Source organism: the organism of the source record quoted next, unplaced genomic scaffold (assembly GCF_019419815.1).
Source record: "Pyrus x bretschneideri cultivar Hongxiangsu unplaced genomic scaffold, Pyrus_bretschneideri_v1 Contig7, whole genome shotgun sequence".
NCBI lineage: Eukaryota > Viridiplantae > Streptophyta > Magnoliopsida > Rosales > Rosaceae > Pyrus > Pyrus x bretschneideri.
The window spans coordinates 711,534-730,999 of NW_025999809.1; the positions used below are offsets into that span (position 1 = coordinate 711,534).

Consider the following 19,466-nt stretch of genomic DNA (forward strand, 5'->3'; position numbering starts at 1 on the left):
CATTTAGGGTCAAGGAGTGTAGCTGTAAAAAATCATCAAAATCGGAGTTATAATAACCGTTAAATCATGTTTTTTCGTTTATAACCGTCGAAAAGTTTTGCCTCATTACTTGATCTCTAAATGTTTGTATTTTGCAATTTTTGGCGTATGCGATCTCGAAACATATATAAACAAGTTTGACGGTTGGATCGTTGAAATTAGTTTCTAAGATGCGTATCACATGAAAACGATAGATTCACTAACACTTAAGAGTTTATTTATACTTTCATCAAGTATAACATAAGATTTTGTGGTATCCACTAGTGTAAATATTTTAAATTGAAGATCGAATTCATTCATTGTATTCATTTAGGGTCAAGGAGTGTAGCTGTAAAAATTCATCAAAATCGGAGTTATAATAACCGTTAAATCATGATTTTTCGTTTATAACCGTCGAAAGGTTTTGTCTCATTACTTGATCTCTGAATGTTTGTTTTTTTGCAATTTTTGGCGTACGCGATCTCGAAGCATATATAAACAAGTTTGACGGTTGGATCGTTGAACTTAGTTTCGTAGGATGCGTATCACATCAAAACGATAGATTCACTAACACTTAAGAGTTTATTTATACTTTCATCAAGTATAACATAAGATTTTGTGGTATCCACTAGTGTAAATATTTTAAATAGAAGATCGAATTCATTCATTGTATTTGTTTAGGGTCAAGGAGTGTAACTGTAAAAAATCATCAAAATCGGAGTTAAAATAACCGTTAAATCGTGATTCTTCGTTTATAACCGTTGAAAAGTTTTGTCTTATTACTTGATCTTTGAATGTTTGTTTTTTGCAATTTTTGGCGTATGCGATCTTGAAGCATATATAAACAAGTTTGACAGTTGGATCATTGAAATTAGTTTCTAAGATGCGTATCCCATCAAAACGATAAATTCACTAACACTTAAGAGTTTATTTATACTTTCATCAAGTATAACATAAGATTTTGTGGTATCCCCTAGTGTAAATATTTTAAATTGAAGATCGAATTCATTCATTGTATTTATATAAGGTCAAGGAGTGTAGCTGTAAAAAATCATCAAAATCAAAGTTAAAATAACCGTTAAATCGTGATTTTTCATTTATAACCGTTGAAAAGTTTTGTCTCGTTACTTGATCTTTGAATGTTTGTTTTTTGCAATTTTTGGTATATGCGATCTCGAAACATGTATAAACAAGTTTGACGGTTGGATCATTGAAATTAGTTTCATAGGATGCGTATCCCATCAAAACGATACATTAACTAACACTTAGGAGTTTATTTGTACTTTCATTAAGTATAACATAAGATTTGTGGTATCCACTAGTGGAAATACTTTAAATTGAAGATCGAATTTATTCATTGTATTCATATAAAGTCAAGGAGTGTAGCTGTAAAAAATCATCAAAATCGGAGTTAAAATAACCGTTAAATCGTGATTTTTCGTTTATAACCGTTGAAAAGTTTTGTCTCATTACTTCATCTCTGAATGTTTGTTTTTTGCAATTTTTGGAGTATGCGATCTCGAAGCATGTATAAACAAGTTTGACGGTTGGATTGTTGAAATTAGTTTTGTAGGATACGTATCCCGTCAAAACGATAAATTCACTAACACTTAAGAGTTTATTCATACTTTCATCATTTTGAAGGGATACGCATTGATGTTATACTTAATGAAAATATAAATAAACTTTAAGCGTTAGTGAATCTTATCGTTTTGATGACTTGGAATAAATATATTAATTATTTATATATTTTAAGTGTTAATTAGACTATGTTTCAATTAGTATGTGATGATATTTAATAATAAAATTACATTTATGTTTTTTATTACGTATTTTATTTTTATTCAAGTTAAAATGTTATAAGAGATAAAAAAAAAAAAAAAAAAAAAAAAGCTAGTTATTTTTTTTCTTTGGGTTAAACATTAGACGGGAAATGGATGGATAGGTTGCAAAATTTCCCAAACATTAGGTGGGAAATGGATGAAACTCTTGAAATATTAGGCGGGATATTAATTATTATAATTTTTTTATGTTTTTGGTATTTTTAAATTACTTGATATTTTTATTTTTAATGTGTTTTATGATTTTTAATCTCAATCTTTGCCTATAATATACTATAAAAATAAATAAATAAATAAAACTTAAATTTTAAAATTTATATAGAATAATAATTAATAAACAATATATACATATTCATTCTATCTATTGCATTTTATAGTAAGTTTTTTTTAGTAGTTTAAAAAATTAAAATCATCAAAATAACATTTTTCTTATCGTGTCGAAACAGGTTACCCGCGTGTCACTTTCATGTAAACCTGTTAAGGACCCGTTATTAACGGGTTATTATCGTGTGACCCGATAATGACCCGATTAGTTATCGTGTTGACCCGAAACCCGTTATTTTCGTGTCGTTTACGTGTCGTGTTAACGGGTCGTGTAATAAATTGCCAGGTCTACTCATGAGGGAGATGGACCTACAATGTGTGCCAGTCATCGATATGGAGAATCCGTGGTGGGACCTTAACCTTTACATACTTGGCCACTAAGGGGCCCAAGAACCGCAGAGCATATATTTTGTGCTGAGTACGTGGGTCTGTATAAAGTAGAGAGGAAACCCAAAGAAAGGATTGGATTCTGGAGAGAATGAACAAGCGCACTGCTCCTTCTTTTCTCCTTGAATTTGTAAAGACCCCTCCTGCTCTCTTCATTGAAACCCAACAAATACATTATAGATTCTCAGTGAATGTAGATAGTTTTTTGGGTGAGCCACTCAAACTCTCATGTCTAGGTATTATGCAAATCCATGTCCTTTTTATTTGACCACTTCGATCTTTTGTTGACCTTACCAGTTTCAGCGTAATAATTAATATTGCTTAAAAAAACTCGTTTTAAGTTCTAATTGTATATCATTTTGTTCAAAATGCTAATACATCAGTTGTCATAACAATTTCAATGGGAGATGTAAAATGTAAAATGATAGTGACGTTTTATTCTCAAAATATTTATTGCTGTAACTATTGGTCCCTCAACTCGTCAAAATGTGCAACTATGATTCTTTTTGTTAACACAGTCAATAGTTTCACTAAATTCAGTCACGTGCACGTGAGACTGATTGTAAAGGAAAATAAGGAAACATATTATTTCACGAGGGTTGAAGTCGACTAAACGCAAAACCTATTTCCAAATGAAACTTCCTCCATGTCCAATCTCATATTCCTCAAATTCTCACCATGCTGACCAATCCAATTGGAGCAAATTGATTTAGTTTCTTCGGCCAGACCATCACCAGAGAAACAGTAAGGAGCTCAAAACCAAAAGGCTCAAGTGAAATCTCTATCTTCTTTGATGGCTTCGAGAGCTTCATCTTGCTTTGCTGGAGCATGTACACAGCAGATGTGGTCACTCATTTTCTTGAAATTGGATTCTTCCCTTGAATTCCACGTCTTTTGGACTAGCAAAACAGGTCACAGACTTTGGGCAGTCGGGGGCGATTTTGTTGCGCCTGGACTTGGAGCAGTCGATTGACTTCAACCCTCGGAAAATAATATGTTTTCTTATTTGCCCTTAGAAGCAGCCTCCATGTGCCACCCACGTGATTGAATTTAACGGAATTATTAACTGTATTAACAAAAATGATTATAGCTACAAATCTTAATAAGTTGAGGGACCAATAATCACGGAAATAAAATTGATGGACCATTGATTTAATTAAGTTAAAGTTAAAGAATCAATGATAAAATTTTCAATCTTGCTATTTATGGGCCTCGCAAGTTAGACTTTCACGAAATTGAATTCTATTTGAGGCTTTGAATACATGCCGGCGTCCAAATCTATACAAAACAAAATACATAGGCTAATGCATGTCGTACACTTTGATGGACGAAGAAAATGAACTTGTAGCGTCTCTCTGTAATTAATATCAATTAATTTAATATTATTTTAATAAATAATAATTTTATTGGCTATTATTGACTTATAGACATTATAATTCTCTAAAGTAAATACTGGTTTGGTACTAAGGTGATTTTATAAAAAGTGGGTATAAAAAAAACTGAGGTCAAAAAGGTGTTTGGTAAACACTAAAAAAACAACTTATTTTCACAGTTTTTGGTGAAAAAAAGTTGAAAACGTGAAGCAGCAAAAATGAGCTTGTTCTCACAGCACAGCAGAAGCATTTTTTTTTCAAAGCACAGCAAGACCAAACCAGAGTATGGTTGGAGTACAACTTTTTCGAGAAGCTTCTAAAATAACTTTTTGACAGTTTTAACTAAAATTTTACTATAAAATAGAGAACATGATTAGAGATGCTCTAATACAACTTAAATGCAAGCTAATTTGTACAAGAATATACACAAACGCCGAAATTTAGGTACGGTGCACTTAATCATCTAAGTAGCTGGTAGGAAGTAAAATGCACTTAACCATCTCAACCACTCAAAATCCGTCTATGCCTAAAAAGTTCAGACTAAATTTTTGAATCGAAGTAAAGACCTCAGTTGTCACTTAGTACTATGATTTAGTGGTATTCCTCTTCACTTGTAAGTGAGAGGTTTTATATTCGATTCTCACCAAAGACAAATTTGAACCACATTATTGCCAGCTCATTGTAAGGCTAAGCCAACTCCCTCCCTCAAGTGTAGATAATACCATTTGTTAAAAATAAAAAATAAAAAATAAAAAATAAAAGATAAAAAATAAAAATAAAGTAAAGAGCTCAGCTTCATCCAAAATTTTTATTTTTTGTTTAATAAGCAACGATATAGTGATTGCATTAATAAACAAATACACGAGGGTACCACATATGACACACCCCGAACGAGATCAGGGCGTGCTGGCCGTCACGTGGAAGTGACGTAGCCATGTGCACAGTGCAAAAGCTAATAAAATAGTAACGTAAAAGTACGAATAAATAAAAACTAGCATACATAAGGTAAAAGTAGTAAGTGCTAGCGTAAGTGAGACATAAGTTCAGAGCAGAAAGCCTAAAGCAGTCCAAACTAAAATGACGCTACAACAGTACACCCGAAGGTGGACCTACGCTGGTGATCGTCTGTCAGAAATGCCGGGAAAGCCCTCTGGGAAACCACCGAACTTGCTAGCTAGCTAGAACCTGGAGGGGCGCAAAACAAAAGTGTGAGTGGGCAAAAACAAAGCTTTTCGAAAACCATTTCAAAAACAAGATTCTAACCCCTCGCCGTAAAACCTGTATACTTCCCAGAAAATAAACTTATGTACGTATATATAAATATGCCAATCATGCTCCATAATATGCCATGTCGGAACCTCAAAATGAAATGCAAGTGCTCAGGTATAAATCACATCAATAACATATAACTGGCAGCCGGAGTCACCTAAAGTGACCTGTACGGCTGAATCTAGAGCTCAAATCTCAATCACAATAACTAAACCTGCCCACGAGTCGGAACCACCTAAAGTGGTCTGTATGACAGGTCTGGATGTAATACATATAAACGCTCTAGTGCTACGATCACGTGAAGGCTGTGCGAATAATCGCGGGTCACCTACGAGTCGGAACCACCTAAAGTGGTCTGTACGACAAGACTGTGCACCTAACTTGGATCCAAGCTGAGCGTGTGGTGCGGGAGGTGAACATCACGTGAAGGACTGTGCCCTACTCTGGGCGGGAGCACTAACACCGGGGGTGCAGGTTATGAGCTCTCTAAGCATTTCTAATCACTATTGAATGCAAATACTAAATAAGGCTTACCTGGCACTTACCTGTGCATCCATAGCACCAATATATATATATATATATATATATATATATATATATATATAAACATATAAATGAATATATAAATAAACATATATGCGACTAATCATGCATAACAACCAACAATATAAAAGGAATGGCATATAACTAATAAACATTTATATAAATTTCTGGGAATTATAAGTATATAGGTATATACGGAAAACCAAAAGCCCACTCACTGGTATGTGGAAGGGTCGTAGCCCCCCTGCCTCGAGGGACCACGCTCGTCCTCGGGATACGTCTCACCTATATGCGAAAATACTATAAAAACGTTAATTTTAAAGCACATAACCTTCCTTTCGTAATAACTTCTCATACATTGCTCAAATTGGACAATTGAATATACCAACGTGCTTTACACAACCTCAGGATCACACCCAAATTTTTAGAAAATTTTTCCACCGCCGCACGCGCCCCCACGCGCCGGCCAAGGCACGGCCACACACGCCGGCCACGCGCAGGCACGTGCCTGGCACGCTGACGGCGTCAACTGACGCCGTAGGGAATATTCCGTTAGTTCTAACGGATTCCGTCAACGGCGTCAAGAATATTCCGTTAGATTTGACGGAATATTCCCTCTTCTTCCCCGGCTAACCTTCGGCGCCGACGCCGGAAAACTGGAAAATTTTCAAACGTTGATATCTCGTTCGTTTTTCGTCCAAATTTCATAAAATTACTACCAAATTGAAGCTTAGACCTAGGAGAACACCAATATACCACTTTTAAGGGTTAAAAAAATCACGAGATCTCACATGTCCACACAATCCAATTCCGGCCAACTTCGAATACAGTGATCCCGACGTCCAATTCCTTCAAACGAACTACTCCGAGACTCCTTGGGACCTCACCAAGCTACCTACAAGCTTCATTTTCCCTAAAACGTGAGAAATTACGTTTGCATGAATAGTACCCAAATCAGACATCGTCGAATTGACGTGAAAACGATGGAGTTCTCACCTGAAAATGGTACGGTTGGGCTCCCACGAGCCTCACGAGCTCGAATATGTACTTAGTTCCTTCGATCTGTGGAGGTTTAGTGTGCTTGTGTGTGTGTCCGTACGTTTTCAAAGAAAAATGGAAGGAATGGGGAAGGGAACTGGGCACGGGATAGGGGGTACAGGGCAGGGAAACTGTGTAGGTGTAGGTTAGTGTGTGTGTGGCTCACAACAAGCCAACAAAAACCCAATACAACCACAACACGAAAAGAGAACGCACTAGGGGCAATATTGTCTTTTCACACGTACGTGAAAATGTTTTTGGGACGGGCTGTCACAACATAGGTACATCTTCTTCAGTGATCAATTTCTTGATCAGAAGATTAATTTGCACAATCAACAAATAAGTTAAATCTTTACACAACCACTGAAAAACTACCACAAAAACAAAATACAAACTATATAAATTTGTCACAAAAACAAAAGAGGCGACAAATCTAGCCCCGAAAGCACACACAACACCACCACAATTTAAAAAGGGCTCAATTTTGATCAATCCTCAATAAACTACCCTACTTGGAAAAAATAAATAAATAAATAAATTACCCTACATCAATGTTAAAAAGGGCTCAATTTCGCTCTATGCTAAAATGAGAAGTATAGCCAAAATAATCTCATCCGTTGATACAAATCCAACGGCCAAATGAGTTTCACATCTTTTCTCTCATTCCGCTACTTTGTTCCCCTTGCTCTCTTCCCCTCAACTCCTATTTCGCCCTCAATTCGAAGCAACCAACCCACCGCCACCATATTATGAACTGAATATGAACCAACATCCCAAACTTCCCTAGAAAACTTCCATTTTTATTCTGATCGTGACTATGGTCTTCCACCGAGTGTTGAATCCTTCTACTAGCCCTTAAAGAAATAGCCAATTTAGCCAATTCTAAAGCTAACCTCCAATAGATGTATAAATACTTCAAAATCTTTTGATGGACATCCACCCTCCCACTGTAGTTCCACATCTTACACAACCTAGCAACCCTTTCCGGCTCTCTCCCACCCCAACCTCCCCTGCTGCAAATTCTTCCTCTTCCTGTTGAATAAAGTCCCAATTCAAAGGACTTACAAAAATATCACTGGACATACTGCAAAAATTAAAGATTTGAATCATTCAACCAATTTTATTATGAATTTTGATTGTTGTTTAATTTTTGAAGTGACATACATCAGCATTGTTGCAGCTTTCAACCGATTTGAATTGAGATCCTCTCTCAATTTTTTTGTTCCCAACGACGGATCTGAAGATTTGAATCATTCATTTTAAATCATGCAATCTTAATTAGCTTATTTTACTAACTCATTTCACATAAGAGTATGAATTTCTTTTTTCATCGGCTCGGATCTTTAAATTTTTAAATTGCAGACACAAAATCCGGAGAGAATCACGGCTCAACCTTTTTATCCCTGTGGGTGGCATGGTCGTATCCCAACCCTGTAGAGTATATTTGACCCCTATTTAGCACCTTGGTCAATCTTTACCCCAAAAAATCCAATAGCACAAGTATTTATTTATTTAATCACAATTGGGTAATTATTTCCCCCAATTTATGAACAATAATCTGACCAAATGTATTTAGTTTCCACGGCATGCTCATATGTGTTTAGTTTTCTTCCAAAATTAAAGAACAATGTTTCATGATGAATCCGTATCTTACATTTTGTACAAAAAATTAATATGTATTGTCGCTTAAATTTAACTGAAGAATTGAGGGTGAGGAGGCATAGAGAGAAAAGAAAGGGGTAGGATATGTGTCTTTTTCTCCTACTTTGTACTTTTATTTATCATAAACATAACGAACTTACTTGACCTATAAATAAGAAGTCTAAGATCTTTTATATTACAAAGGAATTCTAAATACAATCTACTAGAAGTTACACAATCACACGTATGCTATAATTCTCACCACAACAATATCTTAAATTTTGTTGCCTAACATTCTTTGATTTTATTGCGACTTAGAATTTTAAAGTATTTTAGAAGAGTTATAAATTTAGTTTAATTAGAATTTTAATAAGTTTAGAATATTCAATTCGGATTCTAAAGGTGTCTATACAAATCTAAATCTAAATATACTCAATCAAAATTCGATCATAAAAAGATTTAAAAAATAATTAATTTTGGTAGATTAATAGGGATTTCAAGTGAATTCTAGACCTTAAAGCATCTTCGATAGAGAAATGCAAATTTGAGATGTACAAGTAACATTTATGGGATTGATACAATACTTACGTGTATTTAGTAAAACCACATCTTGAAGGTCAAATATAACCCATGTAAACACGTTACGACCCATCTCGATAATTTTCTATTGTATTCCCTAGTGTGTGAATTGACCAACTGCCCATAGAAAGGTACGGTTTGACTTTCGTTGACCTAGTGTTCGTGGCACGTGTGACGTATTAATTAGTATATTTGAATAGTACAAGGCGCTATGAGCGAAAAATGTGATTAAATTTCAACCTAAAAGTGCCTAAATATAAGAGTGTGCATGTGAGAGGGATTGAACCCAATTCACACGTGATGTCAGAGCATAAGTACAGTACAGTAAAAGTAGAATGAGAATTATACCATCGGAAGGTAAACACCTATACCAAGATTTGCCAAGAATCTTCGTTGACATGAAAACTTAGCTACTAAAACCTAGAGAGGCGAAAAACAAGGGTGAGTGGGCCTAAAATAAAGCTTTGTAAAAACTTTTTTGAAAACATAATAACCCCTCGCCGTAAGTTTCCGCATATAACATACAACGTATAGTATGAAAATACTTACTGTAGCTAGCAATATCTCAATAATGTAATATGTCATGACATTTCATAAATAAACACATAACATCCGGTAATCACATAATTTCGCATAAACAAATATATCATATCAAGTGCTCATTGACATATGCTGACACATGAGTCATGCAGAGATATCTGACATGAATAGGGCTGGGTGTAATAATGATTTACGCTTTAATACTACAATCATATGAAGACTGGGGCTAGGCGCATCACATACAAGTCCTAATTGCCTATAGCAATCTAGGACATGACTGGCACCTACAATGGATCCAAAGTGAGCGTACGATGCGATGTGAACATACACGTGAAAGAGTGGTCCTGGCCCAAGCGAGTACTAACATCAGTGCAGCACACAATGAACATATAATGTAAATATGATCATGCAATGGTAAAGTGTTAATTCTAGTAAACATAAGAATATTCATGGCCGCAAATATAATTAAGGCATCCCATAATAGTATGCATACCTTTGCATCTCGCATAATTTAGAATAATTTCATAACTCTCAACATTACAACCTTTCTTATAAACATTAATTTAATTATAGCAATCATGTAGAAAATTCATTATTAAATACTATGTGAAAACTAAACAAATATATATACTATATAAATTTTGGAGGGAAATTTCCCTGACTCCATTTTGGGTTCAAAACATAACCATTTTCAAAGATTTAATATCCAAAATGAAGGTAAAGAGATAAGGATTCGAAATATACTTAAGTAGGACCAAGCTGTGGCCAAAGTTGGCCAAAAAAAGCCTGCAAAGCAACAGAGTTCAACTAGAAAACTAGGAAAATTTCTTCCAAGAGATTTCTACATCCAAACAACACCAAAATGTTTCAAAAACAACCAAATGTACTCCTAGGCACGATCTACAAATTTTTAGGAAAGTTTCAGGCCTTACCTTCGCCGGATTTGGTTTTTGCATAGCGACGGTACTATGTAGCGAGGGAGAGAAGGAAAATGAAGGATTTCAGCATGGTCCGGGTTCGTGAGTCAGTCATCAATTATCGGGGAAAAAATCTGTGAAGGTGGTGCTTGCCATTGGTGAGGCAAGGTGGTGGTGTCGATGAGAGGGAGAAAGTGACAGAGTTGAGGGACGAAAGAGTGTAGAGAGAAAGAGAAAGTCTGAGAGAGAGATGAGAGTAAAGAGAGAGAGTCCCCAAAATTATGGGGAAGAAAACGCCACGTGGAAGAGAGGGAGAGGATAAATGAGGTGGGGGGCCCTATGGGCCAAAAAAATTTATGTTCATGATCCTTGCTAGGTCGTAGCTTGGTTGGCAAGATAAAAACTTCCTCAAATTGCCCGAAAACCTGTTGTAGTATCCACCAGTATTTAAAGTAGTATTAGTACAGCAACCCGAGCTACTTACTCTCCCTCCATCTGCAATCATGACTTCAAAAGGTCGAGTGGGGGTTGTTGCCCACCCCAACTTTTTAAGTAATAGAGAATCTATGAAATTGTGTATGCTGCCCGAGTCCAAGAGTATTGTAACAAGCTGACCATTAACGCTACCCTCAACTTTCATAGTTTGCACGGTTTGCTTAGCATTGGTACCATAGAATGAGCATTTGCTCAGTTCCATATGTTGTATCTCTGGCAAAGTATCGGCTAAAGGTGGCTCAACTTCCTCTTCATCCACATTAACCAAATCTAACATCAACAATTGCTTATGAATACACCTATGATCCCTAGTCCATTTGTCGTCACAAAACCAACACTCGACGCACTTCCTCTTCTTCTGTATTTCCTCTAGAGTCAATTTCTTGACTGGGAAGTTAGTAGGTTTAAACAACACCGGGGAAGAAGGTATGGGGTTAAGAGTGTGGAATCTGAGAGGTGGAAAAGGCTTAGACGCCCCACCCTTAAGATTGGTGAATTTGGCATCTAATTGGACTGCAATGGCTATAACATCATGAACAGTGTTTGGATGCAACAACTTCACATCATATTTCAACTCTTTTTTCAAACCACCTAGAAAACAACTCTTCAATAATATAGGCCCTAAATCTGGTATGCAATTTGTCAAACGACGAAATTCAGATATGTAATCCTTAAGAGTACCTGATTGGAAAAGTTTAAAGAGTGCTTCAGCACTATCTTCAAACTCGGAAGGGCCAAATTTGCGACAGAGAGCACGCATGAAAACATCCCAACGTGGAGTGGTCAGTAAGTAGTCTTGCCAATGGAACCATTAAAGAGCCTCGCCGTCAAGATGGAAGGATACCGTTACAACTTTCTAATGCTCCGAAGTAGAGTAATAAGCAAAAAATTGCTCAGCATGGTAAATCAAGGCCAAGGGATCCTTACCAGGAAGAAAACTGGGAAACTCGATCCTCGGCTGCCATTGTTGGTGATGGGAAGAAGGACCACCGTCATATAAATCACAGCGAGGGGACATATGAAATTCGACCGTAGCATGATCGGCGGATCGGGTAAAACATCAGGAGCAACCGGAGCATAGGCCGAAAGGGATCCAACACCACCCCTAGAGAAAGCCATCTCTCGGCGAAATTGATCAAAAAAGATGGAGAGTTTCGATTCTAGAGTATCGGAAATGGCAGTGATAGAAGCCTCCAAAGCTTCAATGCGAGCATCCATGAGGGAAAATCTTGTGTTGTGGGTGTGGCGGGGCATAAAACGGTAAAGGAAATCAAGATCGGATTTGGGTGATACCAATGATAAGACTCAAATCGATTACCTCTCTCAACTTTGACCTGTGAAACAATGGAAGGAGTGCGAAAGGTTGAAGATAAAGCAAAAGCCTCGTGTATATTCTATTTTCTATTAAAATATTCAAATAACCGTTCCTAAAGCAAGAGAGCTATTGCTCTATTTAAACTAACATCACACAAGGAGCGCCAGCTGGAGGATTCCCTTATAAATAATTACTAAAAATAGAAATAGCTACAATAGAAACTTAAACTTCTAATCTCAACAATTAAGCCGAAAACCCAAAATTTACAATTCTTATCAGGCGGACTTATAGTCCTGGGCGTCGAGGGTCTGGTTGACATTTTCAATGCAGTTCTCATGTTTGATGATTCAAAGGTGCTAAACTTGATGCAGGAATGGACGAGGTTGAGCTTGCAGACCTTGGCGTTGGTTGGCAAGGTCGCAAGTAGAGGTGAGGTTGGAAAGGACATGGTCTGAGTCGGCCTTGCCATAATCTTGGAAAAAAGGTCGATGCCTAGTTTCCTGTGAAAAATGTTTAAAAAATGTTGGCACAACAAATTATTGCTTGTTTTTATGTGGAAAAATTTTGACAACCACGTGAAACAAGAAAGTGGAAGTCATAGTTGCCACATTATTGTTTCGCAAAATTGATGAAATAATTAACGAATGTATAATATCAAAACTAAAATATAAGTTTGTATATAATATTATAGTATTTTAAACAGAAAATAAAAGATTACAATTGCATCAAAACTTGAAAGTGTAAAATAATATTTACCTTAAACTATAAAATTAGAATCAAAATCACGGCCAGCCCAGGCCCAGTGCAGTCAGGGCGACTGTCCGAGGCCCAAAAAAATTTAGGGGTACCAAAATTATTAGTGTGACATATTTATATACGTTTTCATAAGAGTATAAATTTATAAAATTTAGCTTAATGATAAATAAATTTAACTAGAATCGTTGATTTCGTTGTTTGAAATTAATGAAGAGGTTTTGGGTTCAAAACACCATGTGTACTTATTTATTTCAATTTTTACAAATTTATTTTCATAACAGTATAAATTGATAAAATTTGGCTAAATGATCAAAAGTTTAATTAGAAGCAATGGTTTTTCGTATTTAAAATTGACGAGAGGTCCAAAGTTCGAAATGCTATGTGCATGTTTATTTTTTTTTTCTTTCAATATTTACGAATTTTTGTTTGGTTTTAATTTATTCTTAATTACTAGCTAGTAACTATGTGGGTTGCTATTTTTAAACATTCGTTCCAATTCAAGTCTAATCTTCAACAAAGGATAATGTGTAGACTAAATTTTTAGACCAAATTTGCAAATCATATGACGTGTCATCAAAATATTTAATTTGGTGCCCATTCATTACTTTTACATATTCTTAAAGACTCGAAATGTCATTATTTCTTTAGTCTTATATTGACGAGGTTAGTAAATAAGAAAAAACACCTCACGATTTATGTAAAAACACTTTAAAAGTTCAGATGGAAGACAAAACTCATAATCTATCTACTTGTAAACCTGAAGTTTTTTGGTCTCCTTCTTTCGATACAAAATAAATTAGTTTTTTCGTGTTTCTAAATTATTGAGTTTGAAGTGTTTTTCTAAATATAATTTTATTGATGTCTTACGTGTGAAAACAAATAATTTTTTTATATGAAATGAGGACACATTTTTTAGTGTCTTTCCGAACCTCAAAAATCTCTGGACCGATCTTGTCAAAATATATAAGTTGTATTATTAGAATTAGAGGTATCTCCCACACACTTAGAGAAAATTGATAGCTCCGGATCATCTTTGTGAGAATCTTGAAGATCCTCAAATTATGTTCGTTTATCATATATTATACGGTTAATTTTAATTAAATACTATTCATATTTAATTTAAAATAAAAATATTTAACCTCATTCATTGATAGCATCCATTTAATCTCGCAGGTACGAACCCTATTCGTTGGAAAGACAAGAGAGTTGCGCAGGCTCACATGACGCAGCAGATAAGACTCTACCTGCAGGTGCTTTGACCGTCAATTTGACTGTTTGACCGCAGCACTCCCCTCACCAGAAATGGAAAAGCTCGTTTTTTCATGCGAACCCGGGAGCCCAAACGTAATTTCACTGCCATATTTCTCAACAAACTAACTTAATTATTGGATATTTTTGCTTGAAACCAAGCACCATTGTTCCACATTCCCGAAAGTGCCCCTCCACCTCGGGCTTAAAGGTAAATAACAACAAGTACATGGAGGAAAGAAGAGGTAAGATATTTTGGGTACTGCTGAAAAGACGAAAATGACACTGTGAATGGACTATTCGTATTACATCGTATCCATTCCAAGGCCCAATCCAGCGGCCCACATAAATCCGTACAAATAAGAAATAACCCAGCCGTAGGATGGAGTGAGGGCATAAGGGAGCCGTCGCTGGGGTTCTCTAGGTCACCACGTGGCAGTCGGACCCTTTCACTCGAATTGGATGTATAAGTAGCTGTCAAACCCTGAGGCCCAAAGACCCACAGTGGTTGTGAGAGAGGGGAATTTCTAGGGTTAGGGTTTTGAGATTTGCGATTGAGAGAGAAAGATGAGTGAGAGACTGAGCGGCACCGTCAAGTGGTTCAATGACCAGAAGGGGTTCGGCTTCATAACCCCCAACGACGGCGGCGAGGATCTGTTCGTCCACCAGTCCTCCATCCGATCCGAAGGTTTCCGCACTCTCGGAGACGGCGAGAACGGTCGAGTACACCATCGAGGAGGATGCCGGTGGCCGAACCAAGGCTGTCGACGTGACTGGCCCAGAGGAGGGTCCCGTTCAGGGTAGCCGGGTGGTGGTGGCGGTGGTGGTGGCCGAGGCCGCGGAGGCGGTGGCGGAGGTTACGGTTTTAACGGTGGTTCTGGTGGACGTAGCGGTGGGGGTAGAGGTGGCCGTGGAGGCGGTGGGTACGGAAGTGGAAGCTACGGATCGGGCGGCGGTGGCTACGGAGGTGGTGGCGGAGGCTACGGAGGTGGAGGAGGTGGCGGTGGTGCCTGCTTCAAGTGTGGCGAATCCGGACACATGGCTAGGGACTGCTCTCAGGGAGGTGGCGGCTACGGCGGCGGTGGAGGCGGATATGGCGGTGGCGGACGTGGCGGTGGAGGAGGCGGAGGTGCTTCCGGAGGCTGCTATCAGTGTGGTGAGTCGGGCCATTTTGCAAGGGAGTGCCCGAACAGGGGTTAAACCTGTGATTTCCATTTCACCGTCTCTGTGCTTGTGGTGGTGGTCTGTTTGGTTTTTGCTTAATCGAGTCGTGGTTTCTAAGAATGAAAAACTCGTTTTGAGTGTTTGGAAGTATTCGGTTCTATGGGTCATGTCCTTTGATTTCAATCTATGGAATTCAACATGAAGGGGATGATGATTCCTTTTGGTGTAGTAATTTTTCTTCTTTTTCTTTTGGGTCAAGTTTTTTAGTGAGGATTTGGTGTTAATTATGGCAGAAAATGTGGATCTGTGGTTAGTGGTTGGATGTTGATTCATACACATTAATATACTCTGCTCCTCCTTAATGTTATCGGCTTGCTTTGGGATAATGTTGATTTGTTTCTTTGCCAATTGCCATGGATTGTTAGGGTTTATCTGATTTGGGAAATTTCAGTTGGCCTAATATGTTTGGGAAGGGACAATAATGCACCTGGGAAGGGATGGCCATTTATAGAACGTACCATTTAGGGGTTGTGGGCCTCCCTTAACGCATTTGTGTTATAATGTATGTTGTGGTTGGTTGGGTCATCTGGTTTGAGGTAGGGGAGTGGAAAAGCATCTTACTCAATGCGTTGCACATTTAATTGGTTCTGAACCAACTCACGCCAAGGAGGAGGTGATTTGTTCCGAATTAATTTTGGCAGAAACTTACACAAAGCACAAAATCCATGACTTGCGGCGAAGGTTTAATTTAGATAGCGATTGGCATCTAAGATTCGGTGGATTTTTTATTTTCAAAACCTCCAAGTCGTACCAATTTTTGATGCGGAATGAAGGGGATAAACTTTCTTCCAATTACAAAATGTTCTAGATTAATTCGCATCCAAAGTTAGCACGTAGCATCCATTTCTTTCCTTCAACCTACAAATAACGAGTCCAAAAATTATGTGTTGGGATTATTTTTATATATGCGTTCCTCCGCATTGGTGGAAATTCTTGTTTGGCAAGTGAATTCTCAAAAACTCAAGTCTGAAAAAAACTCGACAAATATGCCTAATTCTTGAGAAGACAAAATACCAGGTTTTAGAGTTTTTAGACTCTCGCCTTCCTCTGCCATCTTCCCTTAGTGTTTAGAATTTCAAGAAATGAAGTTGAGGGTAGGATTTGGATCTCCTCCGGATCCGCGTTGTGAGGATCCTTAGGATCAAGTCACCGTAGCCACTCCTTAGGATCAAGTCACCGTAGCCACTCACAACATATCTCGCGACGTCGAAAAATCATTATGCCATGTAGATAGGATTAAAAATTGAAATGATTTGCGATTGTAGGATGTGTGGTGAACGGCTCCGATGATTTGATTCATAGGATCCTCACACTGAAGATCCGGAGAGAATCCAAATCCGAGAAGTAGGAATTATTACCTTGAATAATAAATCAGAGTCTCGGCTTTTTTCGGTTTTATAAGCTCTGCAAGTGAACTTGGAAGTTTGTGGTGTTGGTGATGGGTTTAATTTATGTAGTTCAGAAATTTGGGAGTATGTCGAGGATAATTAAATAAGAAACAGACACTAAAGAAGATAGATTAGTGGTGTGTTTTGACTGGATTAAGGTTGACGTGTGCTTTAGAGCCGACATGAACCCGCAAGTTAAATAAGTTGTCAATTTCAATGTGGACCCGGTTTAATGGAGCAGTGCATATTGATAGATGGGTTTGGTAGTGAAGCCCTAATATGACTGGGCTGGGCTTTCTTATGCTTTCTACGGATTCGTAAAAAGAAACAGGCGAATCTAAAGATCAAATAAATTACTTCATTCGCATTCCTAAATATGCGATACTTTAAACACGACTTTACTAACCTATGCGACACTTTAAATATTCAAATTTACAGTTTTTTCGCTCTTTCAGGCTCTACAAATTTCGTTATTTTAGTGTAGAAATTTCAGAGTTGGATGAGTTTATGTAAATATGCTAGAGAAGAAGAAGGTGATAAGGGTAGAACCGAAATAAAAATGCGACGAAATATAGGTCACCTACTCGTAAGACATAACCAAAGAGCAACAACATGGATTTAGGATCACAGCATACATGCAAAATACCAAAAGTTTCACTTACCTGCATAAGAAGAAGAACAAGACGGGCATGACTTCCAAGGGGTTACAAGGCACCAATCGAGATGTTGTAGAGAGCAGGGACACTATACATATAGAGATTAAGGTGTCTTTAATCCCGGCTATTTGAGTCAAGAGGGATTCACCAAATCACCATTATATCAATTAGTGTCGACATCATGGCATGTACTTTTGTAATTTAAAAGGTTTTTATATCATTTTCAGTTTTGAATTTATTTTGAATTCGTGTGGACACCATGGCGGCATTTTTTTCGTAATCTATTAAATATCATTTGTTTGGAGGGTCTGGGAACTTCAACTTTTCAAGAAAAGAAAGCTTGACTCGAGGCTTCTGGAGTATAATAGTATTAAAAGTATATGGACATTTTGAATGCGATCTCTTCTCATTATTGTTTTTTAATTGAAATTTTATTAATTTTCGGTTTTTTATCATAATTCTTTGACTTTTACCCCTCAACATATTAATATTAATGTAATTTATTTTTGTATTAACTTATTATGAGAGTTACAAATTTTAAATTTTATAACTTCCCATTTTATGAGATATCCTTCTTTTTTTTTTTTTTTCCTATTAAAAATGTAGAATATTACTTAAAACCCACAATTCGTGGGATAAAAAACAATTAATTTCACCTGTATATATAGTTCTCAATGTCAAAAAAAATGTACCAAGCCATACACGTTTTCTATGTCAAAAGAATGTACCAATCTCATTTTTGTTAAAAAAAAATCTATACCAATCTCAATGTCGAAAATGAAAAATGTTAACCACAAAATGCACCCCCGACCTGATTTAGTATGCAAATCAAAATTTAAAATTATTAGGACAAATAAAATATTTTAAAAATTAAGGATACAAATAAAAGTTTTAAAATATGGGCACAAAAAGGAATTAAATATATGGTACACATTAAAACTAAAAAGATAATTGGTACACATTAAAAGTTGCAAATTAAAAAATGGTTGCAAATTATAAATAGAAATATATGATATCGAATTTAGCCATATATATAAATATAACAAATGCAATGTTTTGAAAATTATTAAAAAAATTTAAATATGTTGACATGTAAATATACTATTATTGATTTGTTTTTTTCCTTAGAAATAGGTATGATATTCATTAATGGGAGAAATACGTACAAATTGATGAGGATAGGGTGCATGCATGCAAAGGGTCTTGATAAAAACCTTGTTGAGGATTTTAACATGGTCTACTATTATTGATTTTTTTTAATTTTTTTAATTTAGAAATAGGTACGATATTCATTAATGGGAGAAATACGTACAAATCAATGAGGATAGAGTGCATGCAAAGGGTCTTGATAAAAACCCTGTCGAGGATTTTAACCCAGTCTAAGGGATAAAGAGTATCCCGTACCAAACAAATTAAGAGTTACTATCCTCAAAGAGAATGCCCAAAATTACACAAGGAGGTTCTTAAAACCAAAGAATAGGATTTACACAATTCAGAGTCATCCATGCTAACCTGCGCGCAACTTTATTCGTCTCCTGTTCATTGAATTCAATCTTCCACTGGGGCAACGATTTAATCATCATTACGTTGTCGTGTAATATATTTCTAAACAGCGAAAAATCATCCTGACCATCATGTTTGAGGGCTGCTATGACAAGCAGCGAACACTGGCAGAGGCATACTAGGACTAGAGTAGTCCTAGGCCTACCTTCACTTGTAAAAATAAGATTAGTATTACACCTTACTTTGCAACTCTTCTCAACACTTTAGACAAATCCAATCATTATCTATTTTTAATCCAACAAATTCCATCCCAAAATTAAGTATAATATTTTAAATCATCATTTATCACAAATCAATAACATTTAGATTAAACCCATCATTCACTTTTAATTAAAAAAAATGGTCTTTCAC

At 36.5% G+C, this 19,466-nt stretch overlaps 1 protein-coding gene across 1 annotated transcript; it reads left to right on the forward strand.

Annotated features, from left to right (window-relative positions):
* Positions 1-14,749: 14,749 nt before the first annotated feature.
* Positions 14,750-15,815, forward strand: LOC103966247 (glycine-rich protein 2). Its single transcript, XM_009379405.3, is given in 3 exon segments — positions 14,750-14,998; positions 15,000-15,087; positions 15,090-15,815. Coding segments are annotated over 3 exon segments (630 nt in total). The 5' UTR covers positions 14,750-14,851; the 3' UTR covers positions 15,485-15,815.
* Positions 15,816-19,466: the final 3,651 nt, after the last annotated feature.